This window comes from Schistocerca cancellata, chromosome 9 (genome assembly GCF_023864275.1).
Source record: "Schistocerca cancellata isolate TAMUIC-IGC-003103 chromosome 9, iqSchCanc2.1, whole genome shotgun sequence".
Classification (NCBI taxonomy): Eukaryota; Metazoa; Arthropoda; class Insecta; order Orthoptera; family Acrididae; genus Schistocerca; species Schistocerca cancellata.
The window spans coordinates 221,331,658-221,344,562 of NC_064634.1; the positions used below are offsets into that span (position 1 = coordinate 221,331,658).

A 12,905-nucleotide genomic window follows, 5' to 3' on the forward strand; every position below is an offset into this window, starting at 1 on the left:
AGCCAAGAATCGATCAAAAGAAAGTTATTTTGACCAGCTAATGGCCAAAAGCAGTGCTTATACCACAATTGTAGTTCTCCTATGCCCATTTTCCCACTAATTCTTGTTGTGACGTAAATATTCTGTACTGCCTTTGCAAGAACATGCACACAAGGAAGAATCGCAGGAGGCGAAGAACCTCCAGCTTCTCGCAATACAGTAAATAACTTTCCAGTCAATTTACCATTCCGATTAATAGTTGGTATAGTTTTGCATAAATGTGCTATGGCATTGAAGTTGGTTGATCTTCATAAAACTCTCGTGGTACCTCTAACTTAGATGGTTCCTTTCTTATACATTTCCTCTTCAAATCCTGATTGGTTGGAACTGAAAACAAATTCCTTACTAAATGACGGGAGTAAGTTTGTGTATCTCATCTACAAATGTTCATCTTTATTCCTCATCTAGCTGTACATTGTGAAGTTGATGCTTTGTTTGAAATTTCATTATCTTACATCTTCCAGTTCTGTAGAAGTGTTTGAAGTTGCGCAATCATCCACTACTTCCCTGGAAATCATTATAATCTATGTTGCACACAGTTTGTTGCGGGTAACATAGTACTTCACTATCATGCACATCCTGAAACTGTATCAAGCATTCTTGAAATGCATAAACACCAGCGTTTGTAGCAAGTGTGCCTTGTCCTCCCTTGAATATCTTTAGTTTTTTGTATGCACTATACAGTCATATTGCAGTCGACTCGCTCCAAATCTGTTCATAGTTGTTTTTTTACTGTGTTACATGATCTTATACGTATATAATTATGTTTAGACCCACTCCTTAGACACAGATTGTCCTATACTACATTTCCCTGGAGACAGAATTTGTTTCTCCCTTTCCAACAAGGACTACATGGCTCAACACCTGTTTCAGTATCACCTTCATTTTTTAAGCACATTTTGTCATCACTGTACTCCTCATGTACATGTCGAGCGTATACGACACAACACATTCCACTAATTCATATTGCAGAAATGCTAATATTTCATTTGCCTCTTCTTTCTCACTCTGTGAAATTCCTTCAGTTATAGATACAATGCAGTGTTGCTTTGTTTATCATTGCCATTGCTCTGCTTTGTGTCACACTACTAGCACTGTGGTAGTGTTAGTTACTTATCAGCCAAACAGTTCAACTATGCTCAGTAGCCTCATGCTGTGCTCACCATTGGATACCACCAGTCCCACCCTCTGTTGCCATTAGGAGACAGTATTGTGGTTGCATGCTAGACAATATGTGGGGTGTCGAATGCCATAAACATCACTGGCCTTTACGACATAGCACTCAAGGGATTCCTTGTTAGAGGAAAAGTAGTGGATGATCTCTGCATTTTAAACCTAACCGTTGAGTGTGAAGCACATGCTTGACGCTGAAACTGACATGATGAATCTTATGAAGAGTTTGTGTTTCAGAATGATATATTCTAAATAAATGTGCTGATTACACTGCTGTAGTTTGCTGTCCTCCTGAAAAAGCATAATGGTCAAACCAATTCAAAATTCCATATCTCTCTCTCTCTCTCTCTCTCTCTCTCTCTCTCTCTCTCTCAATGACATCATCATTGACAGGGTATTGACCTCTTGTCATCCCTCCCTCCTTCCTTCCATCCAAATTAGTCCTGTTTAAAGAGTAAGGATATTTAGAATTTTGTGTTGTTTTACATTGATTCTTACAATATTAGTGTACTGGTAGTATTACATTTAAACTCATTTCTTGTATTATTCGTAGAATTTCTTGGCTCCATTGCAAACGTCTTGCATAATAAGTATAATTTCCTCAGGTCTGTGGATAGTGAATATTTTCTATATAGCAGATAGTTATGAACAGCTTAAGTGGCTAGATGAGCTTCAGTATGAGGTGAAGCTGGAGACAGATTTCATGGGCTGTGCAGCACGCAGGAATAGGGAGTTGGCGCTTGTTAGAAGAAGTCCAAACCTTTCCTCATGGAAGATTGGTCTCCTTACTGACCATTGTGATCCTGTCAGCAAAAGTGTTTTTACTAGGTGAGTGTGTTACTGGTAGCATATTTGATGCAGCTGCAATTACTGATTGAGGAATTTTCTGTGTGTATACAATTTTACATCAGTCTGTTGGCCTCCTGAATGCATAACTCAATGTGCATGCTTTTGCTGTACTTGGAAAAGTCGTGGTTTAGCAAATCAGAGTGGAAGTGTTTTAAGATTAATGCTCTTAGATTACTTGTTATGATAAACTCGTCCTTGAATTCTGTGTTGTTTTGAAAGAAAATATGGTTTGTTTATGAAATAACTTTCATTGCTGTCATTCATTATTTTCATGTAGTTATTTCTTGAATGAGGTGTTTTGGAAATGTTTCCCGTTCTCAGATTTTTTTTTTTTTTTTTTTTTTTTTTTTTTTTTTTTTTCCCCCCTCCATACCCCAGTCAGTAAGAACGGAAAGAACTCTTGTAGGGTCACTTTCTTGTTTGTCTTTTTGTCTGTCTTTTTGTCTGTCTGTCTGTCAAGACTGTTTTTGTCTGGAATGGCCAGAGGTATCAACTTCAAACTTGTCACATACCATGGGCTACGATTGCTTGGCAGTGTGAAAAATTTAAAGTTTCTAAGTCAGTGCAGTCAAAGACACGGCCACTTAGGTCACACATTTCAATGGTCAGAAACTCGTTTACCAAAACCTATAGGGTACTTTCCAATGACCTGGAATCATGAAATTTGACAAGAAGCAAAGTTTCACAGTAAAAGAAAAACTCCAAAAATTGTGAATTTATAATTTTATCACCAAAAATGGTTTTGGCATTAGTTTTTGTCATTTGTCATCTGTAAATCTGTCCATCTGCTCCCCTTTTTCTTGGGACTGGTTAGAGCTAGCAAGCTGAAATTTGTCTCATACTAAGATCTACAGTCCCTCAGTGGTGTGAGAAATTAAAGCCTCTAAGTTAGGTGTTTTGGAAATGTTTCCCGTTCTCAGATTTTTTTTTTTTTTTCCCCCCTCCATACCCCAGTCAGTAAGAACGGAAAGAACTCTTGTAGGGTCACTTTCTTGTTTGTCTTTTTGTCTGTCTTTTTGTCTGTCTGTCTGTCAAGACTGTTTTTGTCTGGAATGGCCAGAGGTATCAACTTCAAACTTGTCACATACCATGGGCTACGATTGCTTGGCAGTGTGAAAAATTTAAAGTTTCTAAGTCAGTGCATTCAAAGACACGGCCACTTAGGTCACACATTTCAATGGTCAGAAACTCGTTTACCAAAACCTATAGGGTACTTTCCAATGACCTGGAATCATGAAATTTGACAAGAAGCAAAGTTTCACAGTAAAAGAAAAACTCCAAAAATTGTGAATTTATAATTTTATCACCAAAAATGGTTTTGGCATTAGTTTTTGTCATTTATTATCCATCTGTAAATCTGTCCATCTGCTCCCCTTTTTCTTGGGACTGGTTAGAGCTAGCAAGCTGAAATTTGTCTCATACTAAGATCTACAGTCCCTCAGTGGTGTGAGAAATTAAAGCCTCTAAGTTAATGCAAACAAAAGAACGGCCATGTCTCACATATCTGGATATTTGCACGCTCACTCGGCAAAATTTATAGATGGAGCATTTGTTTGTGTGTCAGGCCTTGTAGCCTAGTAGCAACACTCAAGTTTAAAATCTGTCAGACTATGAATTTTCCAGTCTTCATTTTAACCTAACTTACATATCGTAATAATGTGTGGCCTTGCCAGAAACAACCTGTGGTTTGAGTATCACGTTATACTGTAGCTCCCCTTTCCCCGGCTGGATAAGTGTGTAGAGTAGGGACACACAAGCCAGTGAAGTGAAGTGGTATGTAATAGAAAGACTTGCAGCAGGCCGTTGAGCACCAGTAATTAATTATCTATACACATAATTAAGTTTGTGCAAAACCCTCAGAGCATGTGTTCTACTCATACTTGTATGTTCTTTTCATGTTTTGTGGCGTTTATGCGATGTTTTTGATGTGCAAGGTGCTGCATTATTCTGTTGCCTTTACTGTGATATATAAACTTGCACAACCTTGTAATTAATTATGACTATTTGTCCATAGTTCATGGCAGATTTGGGAAAAAAGACATTTTCTTGTAGTCCACATTGGATGGTAATTGGAATTCATTGTTTATAGCAAAAATGGTCATTGATAAGATCCAAATGGCAGTTTGCAGATAAGAGTCTGCTGTGGTAAAGTAGTCATTCAGTATAACCAAAATAGGTGAACAATGTAAAAAGGATTCAGTCAGTTGAAAGTATGCAAATTTAGTTATGATAAATCGTAAAGATATGGAATGAACCATTTTATAGTCATGTCTCAAATTAATTTAAATGTGGCTATTTGCTGAACACACAAAGTGGAACAACTATATAACCTTAAAAACAATAAAAGCAGATGCTAGATTGAGGGCCATTGGAAGATTTCTAAGGAAGTGTAACTTTGATCTATGAGAGGGATAGTTTAAGAAAACCCCGCTTGACCATTCTTTGAGTGTTGATCATCTTTTTAAAATTCTTAAGAAATAGATTAATGTAAGAAGTGGTCCATAAAATGGCAGCACATATGTCCACAGTTAGTTTATTAATCACAATCGTGAAGCCATTTATGGAATTTGAGTGGTGTTCGCACATTGTGCAGCATGGACAGGATTACTGATAAAATCCCGAGAACGTACCTCACAAAATGACCAGAGAAATTTAAACATAATGGAGGCTTACAGTAAGTCTTTCTTCCATTGCACCATTTAATAAGGTGGTTTGTGGAGTATAGGTGGGAACATTTTACAGCCATTGTTAGTAGGATATTCAGATCATTACATTGATGTGATTATGTTTTGTAAGGTAAGGATGTTGTAGGTGATGTAATATTGAGTTGTTTATGCTTTAAACATGTACTCCTGAGTAAGACCTCATGATAATTTGAGAGGAGGCTCAGAAATGAATACAGTTCTGGAGAAAGACAATATTGGTAAAAACGTTACACAGATAATTTTGACTGTGTCACTATCTTGCATGTAGGCCACATTTTAACCCTTTGGCAAAACTATTTATGTTCTGTGTGCATAAAGATGTCTCTTGCCATTCTTTCAGTAGCAATATTGCTTATCTGCAATCTACTAGGTGAGAGGAACATGTTAATTCATAATCATAATACGAAAAAGATGGATTGTTACCCAGCCCATAGCGGAAGCATTGACTATGAAAAGACTGCTAAACTATTAGCTTTTGGACAAAAAAGTCCTTCAGAAGCAGAAAACACACAAAGATACTCTCACAGAAGCACGACTCTGTGTTACTGTCTACAGCTCTTGGGGCCCCCTAGTCCCTCCCCCCCCCCTCCCTGTCTCTCTCTCTCTCTCTCTCTCTCTCTCTCTCTCTCTCTCTCTCCTGAAAGACTTTTTTCTGAAAGCTGATAGTTTAGCAGTCTTTTCATTGGGCCTCTTTGAGACTCGATGCCACCTCTATGTGCAGAGTAGTACTCCATCCTTTCCATGTTGTTATTCCACTGTAGTCTTCGCATTGTTTAATTTACAACCATGTTACTTTTGTGGCTGCTCTTTGCTTAATAGTAGTAGTACTACAGGTATATGAATACTTACTTCCTATAACATAACTGCTTAATGAACTATTTAATGCATATTAGTGCATCACGAAGAATTATGGAGAATGTAAAAGGAAGTTCAGAAATTTTTAAAACATGCTTTATAGATTTTAAATTGTTTATGTGGACAACACCTAAGTGATAATCCATGTCAGGCCAAAATTCTGAAGAATACTTTGTCGCTGACGCAGGCACATTAGAAATTCACCTTTTAATGCCTGGAATGGTTTTAACAGAGGAAGCACATAAGCAACATCTTTCACATGACACCATAAAAAGAAGTCCAAGGTTGTCAGGTCCAGAGATCTACAGAAGAGTTGAAGAGGTCAGATCCCTGATGATTGCAGTGGACTTGGCGTGGCTTCTTCTACCATCTTATCTCCACCAATCGCATAGCACAGATTTTGTTTACATCTGTATGGCAGCACCTCAGTGTTGTCACAGCTCTATTGTTAATGCCAGCAACCATTTTACACTTCACAGTTAAAAGTTAGCAGCAGCAGTGACAGCTGCCCGGAATCATCTCTTGCTGACTGTAGTATAGGTGGCAGAGAGCAGAACACAGTATTGTTATGTTCAATATGACCAGTCCAACAGTTCAGTAGACATTGATTTGAAAATGTGTGAACTTCCGTACCCCATTTCAAAATCACTGCACATACACAACAATCAAAAGTTTGAACTGTTTTTCATTCTGTATAATTTTTATCAGTGTATTCCTTTAGGTTAAATGGTTATGGTTGTTTGAAATCGGTATAGTCATTTGGAACTGCCCTGTCTTTCTCTCTTCATTGAGGGAGTCATAAGACGAAAAAAATCAACGTATATTAATTTCATCTCTGGTGTATCATTTACAACAGTTTATTTACAGATTGCTGGAGGCTGGTGGAGCAAAATACTTCCATATATCCAGAAGGACAGATATTTTCACCCTGGTATATGAAGTAGATTGGGTTCTTGTATGCGGACGTAGTGTAAACTGTGAGGAGATGGTCAACTGTCTTTCACAGCAAGGGATTCTTTGCATACGCCTTGGTTTTCTCATAGACACATTATTGATGGTAAGATTTTATCCATACCTTGTAATTGTGGTTGGCATGTTCAGTATTAAGGGTACCATTAATTAAATTTTATGCTATGATGCCAGTGAGATTTACTTTTAATAATTATAATGATGATGATCTAGTATGTTTGTTTACAATCTGTAAATATTTTAAAGCAAGCCTGGAAGCATTACTTTATTCAAGGAAAATCCATGCCAACTTATTTTGATAAAAAGATAATTTTTGGTTTCGTGTAATAACTCAGATGACCGATGTTCAATACTGTTTAGACTATAAGAACATGTGAAATTGTTCTGACTTACTTCCAAAAAAGTATTGGACAGCAAAGTGGAAAATTTTTGAGTAGATAGTGGTTATACACTTCCTGAAAATAGTAATAAAAATAATGAAATAGAAATCCATAATTTGTCCATAAAGGACATTTTATTTGATCAAATGCAGCAGACGTTGTGCAGCTGTGTTCTGCAAAACCTAGAATTTTTGTGAGACATCAGAGATTAAGTTTTAAAACTAATTACTTCAGTACAAGAAGCTGAAAAATGAATTTTTGTTCTGTATACTGGGAAAAGGAAAAAAGGGTTATTTTGATATTATAATGGCTATTCAGGGTGTTTCAAAATTCCTCTTACAGACTTGTAGGGGTTGTAGAGGGGACTTAGTACATGAAGTATCAATAAGTAATGCATGTCTGTAAATGTATAGTTTGGATGTAATATACGTTTGAAGACTGGCTCACTTGAAAACCGATCACTTCATAGTACGCATACAGTAGAGACAGTGAGATGTGACCTGTGTAACCTACTGGATCCCTAGCATGGGCAATGTTTTAAGCACTCTTGATTGTGTCCTCTTACAAGTGACTGAGGATGTCCTCTTCGAAGTCAAGAACTTGATGCGTCAGAGGGGTACCACAGTCAATCATCCTAGATGGGAATGTATCAAGTTTCTCACAGCCATTGTTGTAGTTGGGCAAACATGGTATGATATGTCATTGTCATAGCAGGGACTGACAGTGGCTTCCTGTTATCAGTTTGTGCGCACACTGTGAAAATTTTATATCCAGATGGTACATTTCAGGATGTGGGTTCCTGAAAAACTTGATTTACTAAGTCAGTCCTCTCTACAACTGCTAGAAGGCTGTAACAGTAATTGTGAAACGCCCTGTATATGTGTGTGCATACTGAGGATGCATTTTGGTGGGATCACATGCGTTTATCTGATAAACAAGATAATTAACTACACTTGTCAAAATGCTGGATGATTTTGGGGCAGTATTCGAAGAAATTAATAAGTAAATAAACCCTTCACAAATGTAGGTGTTGACAATGTTGACAGTGTTTGTTAGGAAAAAAGTGATAAAATGTTGAAGAGCTGTGACTGGTGGGTTACATAAGTTCAGTTTTCAGGGTATGAAAGTATCTAGTTGCCAATTTTGTATCTACTAGCATCATCTTGAGCGAAATTCTACTCAGGTACGGACTTCATATGGATTTTGTTTCATTCTTCTTTTGTTGATTAAATTATTTCCGAGCACTGTTAAGCATAAAATGTTAGTGGTTCATTAATCTATTCATTGGTAGCTTAGTTTGTAGTGTTAGCATAATCGAATTGAAATCATAACATTGCAGGTTTGAATCTATCTAGTAGGAAAGTCCCTTAAATTTCATGTTTATTAATAAGTAGAAATGCTCGTTAACAAATAGGAAATCATAATTTCTTAAGAAAAATACCACATGAAAATGTGGGTATGGACACTAAATTAAAATTTGCTACTAAAATGAGACATAAAATAGAAACTCGTATGACATTTTGTTTTGTTTAGCAAAAAAGGCATTTCGCATAACTGTATCAAATTTTGTTTCCATGTGACCAGTAATTGAAAACAAAAACGTTATTTTTATGAAAAAATAATAATTGCTGTTTGTTAATTATCCATTTGCATTTATTAATAAATATAGATTTAAAAAAGGACACTACTAGAGAGATTCAGACAAATGACATTACAATTAAATTACTCTATGAAGTGAGCTACTGACTAAGTCAAAAAACTACAAACATTTTCTATTTAACGATGCTAGAAAATATAATTAACTTCAAAGGTTGTTTTCAGTTTTTTTGAGAACTATGTCAAACTGTTTTGGGAAACTGAGGTCCGGGCCCAGCATCCAGCGCAGGGTGAATTCCAATCGCTCTTTATGTGGTTGACTGGGTTTGCAAATGTTTAGCGTTGTTATGATTACTAGCGAATTCCATAGATTCAGACTACCAGAGTGGAAATAAACGACTAACAGGAATATCGGGCAGCTAAGATTATGTATTGTTTTCTCCGTGTACCCAAGAAAATGAAATTTTGACAGAAAATTTTTGGCCCGACCGGTACCCTACTAAGGGCCAGTTACACAGTCCCTGGCTAGCAGCCACTAAAGTTCTATTCTGGGAGTAGCAGGGAAAACGCGTTGTACGAACACTTAATAATGCCGAACTGGAGAACAAATGCGGTATAACTTAACTGGTGATAGTGGCAGGGTTAGTGAAGTTAACCAGAGGATAAATTTTGACACTGGCAGGAATAGTTACAGAATTGGTGATGAAAAGATTGTTTGTTAGAACGAGGAAGGAGAAGAAATGGAGACCCTCCTAAATGATGGAAGAGTATGACTATTCTAAATTGGTATAAAAATTTCGTACTACTACTTTTCGATTTCATGCTTCAGAAGCTAGAGAGTAGGAATGAAATGTGAAACTATTTCCTAACATAAAACCTTTTGCTTGTAGTAGGCCTAATATGCATTTGATATTGGTACTTTGTGAATTATATTCTGTCGTGTTATAAAAATGACCATTTGTGCCAAAACAGTCTCGTTTATTTGGTGTGTGTAACAATTGCTACAATATTAAGCAGGCCTATTTCATTTTATCTAGCAGATTATTTGGGTACTATTTGTATTAACAGCTTTTCTGCGTTTTTTCATGTAGCAAAACGTTGACGAACTTTGATGGTGTAATACATTCTTTCCCAGAAAGGAAAGTACGCCATATTAAGCTGTGGCAAGATTAGAGAGAGAAAAAAAAGCTGGGACTTAAGGATTGAAGAAATGTGTACTGTCTTGCTTGTCTCTTGTCTTTACTCGTTTTATGTATCTTATATTTAATCTTGTGTCGCACAGAACAGCAAGTTATTAGCTAAAAGGCAGTAAAGACTAAAAATTTTCTGAGAGTTCTTGTCCTCCCAGTTACAAGTAATCCCATACACTACTAATTGCGAGATTTTTTAAAGAGGGGCAGGATGTCAAACTGGCTGACTGGGAGCGGTAGACACACCACAGAACATTTTAATTTCCACTGGGCTGAATATAGTTTTATGGCACCCATTACAAAATATTACACCTTTGAATTCCACAGAGCGAAATACAGAGGCGTGCGATGGAAGAATTCTGTGAAGAGGCTTAGCACTGCAGTTTTGCACACTGAAGACCAAATAACATGTCTTACATTCCCTCGATCATATATGTTTTATGTATCAGACTCTTGAGAAAGATGTGAGCTACAATATGAAGATATTTTTGAAAAGTCAATTTTTTACAATTTTCGCGTCCTACCTCAAATGCTCAAGGGTGGGGGAGCGCCATTATCTAATATTGGCCCGGTTCAGAAATATCGTAGATCCGGACCTGATGCACAGAGCAGTCTGAGTTGTAGTGGGGAGGTGGTAGTCTCCACGTGACCCGTGTTTCCGTTAAGTGATTTTGCTGTTTCTTCTTCGTTTATTGCTCTCACGTCAAATGAAAACAAAACTGATTTCTGTGGTCGGGAGCTATCAAGTGAATAAAAATACATTCACATAATTAAGGAAGGCTAAAATTCACATAATTACAGAAGGCTAAAATAAGTTATTAGTTTCAGCTTTTATTTTGTTTCTACCTTTCTGACAGTCAAGCGTTAATCTTGAAGATGCTGAACGCCCAGGTGTTTATTCGAGTGCAGGAACAGATGGTAGTCACTGTGCGCAAGGTAGGGGCTGTACGGATGACAATCTATAGTTTCCCATCGAAATGATGTGATGAGATCTTTGGTCTGGTTCGCCACTTGCGGACAGGCATTGTCATGCAGCAAAATGCCCTTGCTCAACTTTCATGGACTGTTGCTTTGATTCTGGTGTGACGTAGGCTACCCATGCTTCATCGCCCGTAACAATTTGGCTTAAGAAATCATCACTGTCATTGTGGTACCGCTCAAGGAAAGTCAATGCACTGTCTAAACGTTTGGTTTTGTGCACATCTGTCAACATTTTCGGTACCCAACATGCACACAGTTTTCGGTAATTCAAGTGCTCGGTCACAATGCCATAAAAACACTACGAGAAATGTTAGGAAAGTCATTCTGCAAGGAGGAAATCAAAAGCGTCTGTTTTCTCTAACCTTATTGTCCACTTCCTGCACCGAACTCCGTTGTTCATCATGCACATTTGTGCGGCCGTCTTTAAATGCTCTCACCCACTTTCTTACCATTCCATCACTCATAATGTTTTCTCCGTAAACTGCACAGATCTCACAATGAATATCAATTGCTTTTAGGCCTTTACCACTAAGAAATCTTATAACAGCACATACAATAAAATTATTGAGATATCTTCGCACGTCTCTTTTTAATTTCAAAATGGTGCCATCTTTCATGCCTCGTACATCAACCAAACATCAGAAACATCCACGTATATTCGTAAATGACAGTGGTGCTGGCAGTGATGAGGAGGCAGTTATTTGTTTATATGGAATAGATACAAGCAATGGCTATACAAAAGACAATAGAGCACATTTGGAACCTTTTGAAGGTCAGCCAGGCCTTAACATTTGTTCCTGATGATCCATGTAATATTTCATAGGTTGTTGCTCACTTTTTTGGTGATTGATTATTTGATATTTTCATAACACAATCTAACCTATATCACAGTCAGAATTTATGTAGGTATAAAGCATCATCCAAGACTCTAAACTTGACTGGCATTTCAGTTGTTGAAATGAAAAGATTTTTAGTGATTATACTTGTGATGGGACAAGTTAGAAAGAATAGTTGTCGGGAGTACAGGAGCACAGACACTTTTATTGAAACTCCTCTCATCAGACAGCTACTGCATCACAATCAATGTGTAATGCAAGGCTTTTCCTGACAGTACACAACAGGATGATCCAGCAGACAGCCTCTACAGGGTCTGACTAGTTCTCTAGCATTTTGTGGGTCGTTTTCAGACTGTTTGTAAATTCATACAGGAGATACCACTTGATGAGGCATGATACCTCGAAGAGCCCACCTAGGATTTAGGACCTATAGTCCTGGAAATCTGATGAAATGTGGCTTACATGGGTGAACGGCATATGAGGCGACAAGAAGTTACATATGTAACGTGGAATTACATAGTGGTGGGAGGGAAACGACTGGACAGAATGTTTATTTTCTATATTGGCACCACACCTACACATCTGGAATCATGTCTGTCAGGATGACTAATGTAACAGTGTGATAATTGCAGATAACATGCTTGCATAGAAAACTAGGAGATATGAGGGAGCACAAATTTGAGGCAATTGTTGGATCAGTGATCAAGAAACACCCTTCCAAGTAGTGAAAAGTTTGCAGCACACACAAATTGGGGAAGGAAACCTGCTACATGTGCTTAGTCTGCAAGGTACCGCTTCACCAGGCAGTGTGCTTCAGGAAGTACCATACGTTGAAGAACTACTAGAACATATGGTGTGCAGGAATCCGAAGGTTGAATGTAATATTATCAATAGAATAAGGTAGTAATTAGGCTAGAAAATCGTCTGGTTCACACAGGGTGTGATTAAGCCATTTGGTTGGTGGATTATGACGATTATATGTATGTGAAGTTTACAGTTACATGACAGTTATATTTTATGAAAGGTGGTAATTTTCTACATGCATTAACAATTGTTTCCTGTTCAAACACTGTAAGTGTAAAATAAAAATATACAAAGTTGAGATGTTAATTGGTTTATGAATAGAGGCAAAAACTCAACAGATAGCTGAAGAAATACTGTTATGCATGGATAAATCAGCTTAAAGTACTGAAAGGAGATTTGACGTGTCTATTCCTGTCCCCGTCCTTCCCAGCCCCCCCCCCCCCCCCCAAATCTCTCTCTCTCTCTCTCTCTCTCTCTCTCTCTCTCTCTCTCTCTCTCTCTCTAAAAAATAGTTGAAAGCCTGTAGGC

At 37.5% G+C, this 12,905-nt stretch overlaps 1 protein-coding gene across 1 annotated transcript in view; it reads left to right on the forward strand.

Moving 5' to 3' along the window:
* Positions 1 to 12,905, forward strand: part of LOC126100884 (uncharacterized) — a 563,003-nt gene that overhangs the window by 361,585 nt on the left and 188,513 nt on the right. Inside the window, exons 4-5 of the mRNA XM_049911552.1 lie at positions 1,818 to 2,040; positions 6,489 to 6,678. Of these exons, the coding sequence (XP_049767509.1) occupies positions 1,818 to 2,040; positions 6,489 to 6,678 (413 nt within the window). The remainder of the gene's footprint in view (positions 1 to 1,817; positions 2,041 to 6,488; positions 6,679 to 12,905) is intronic.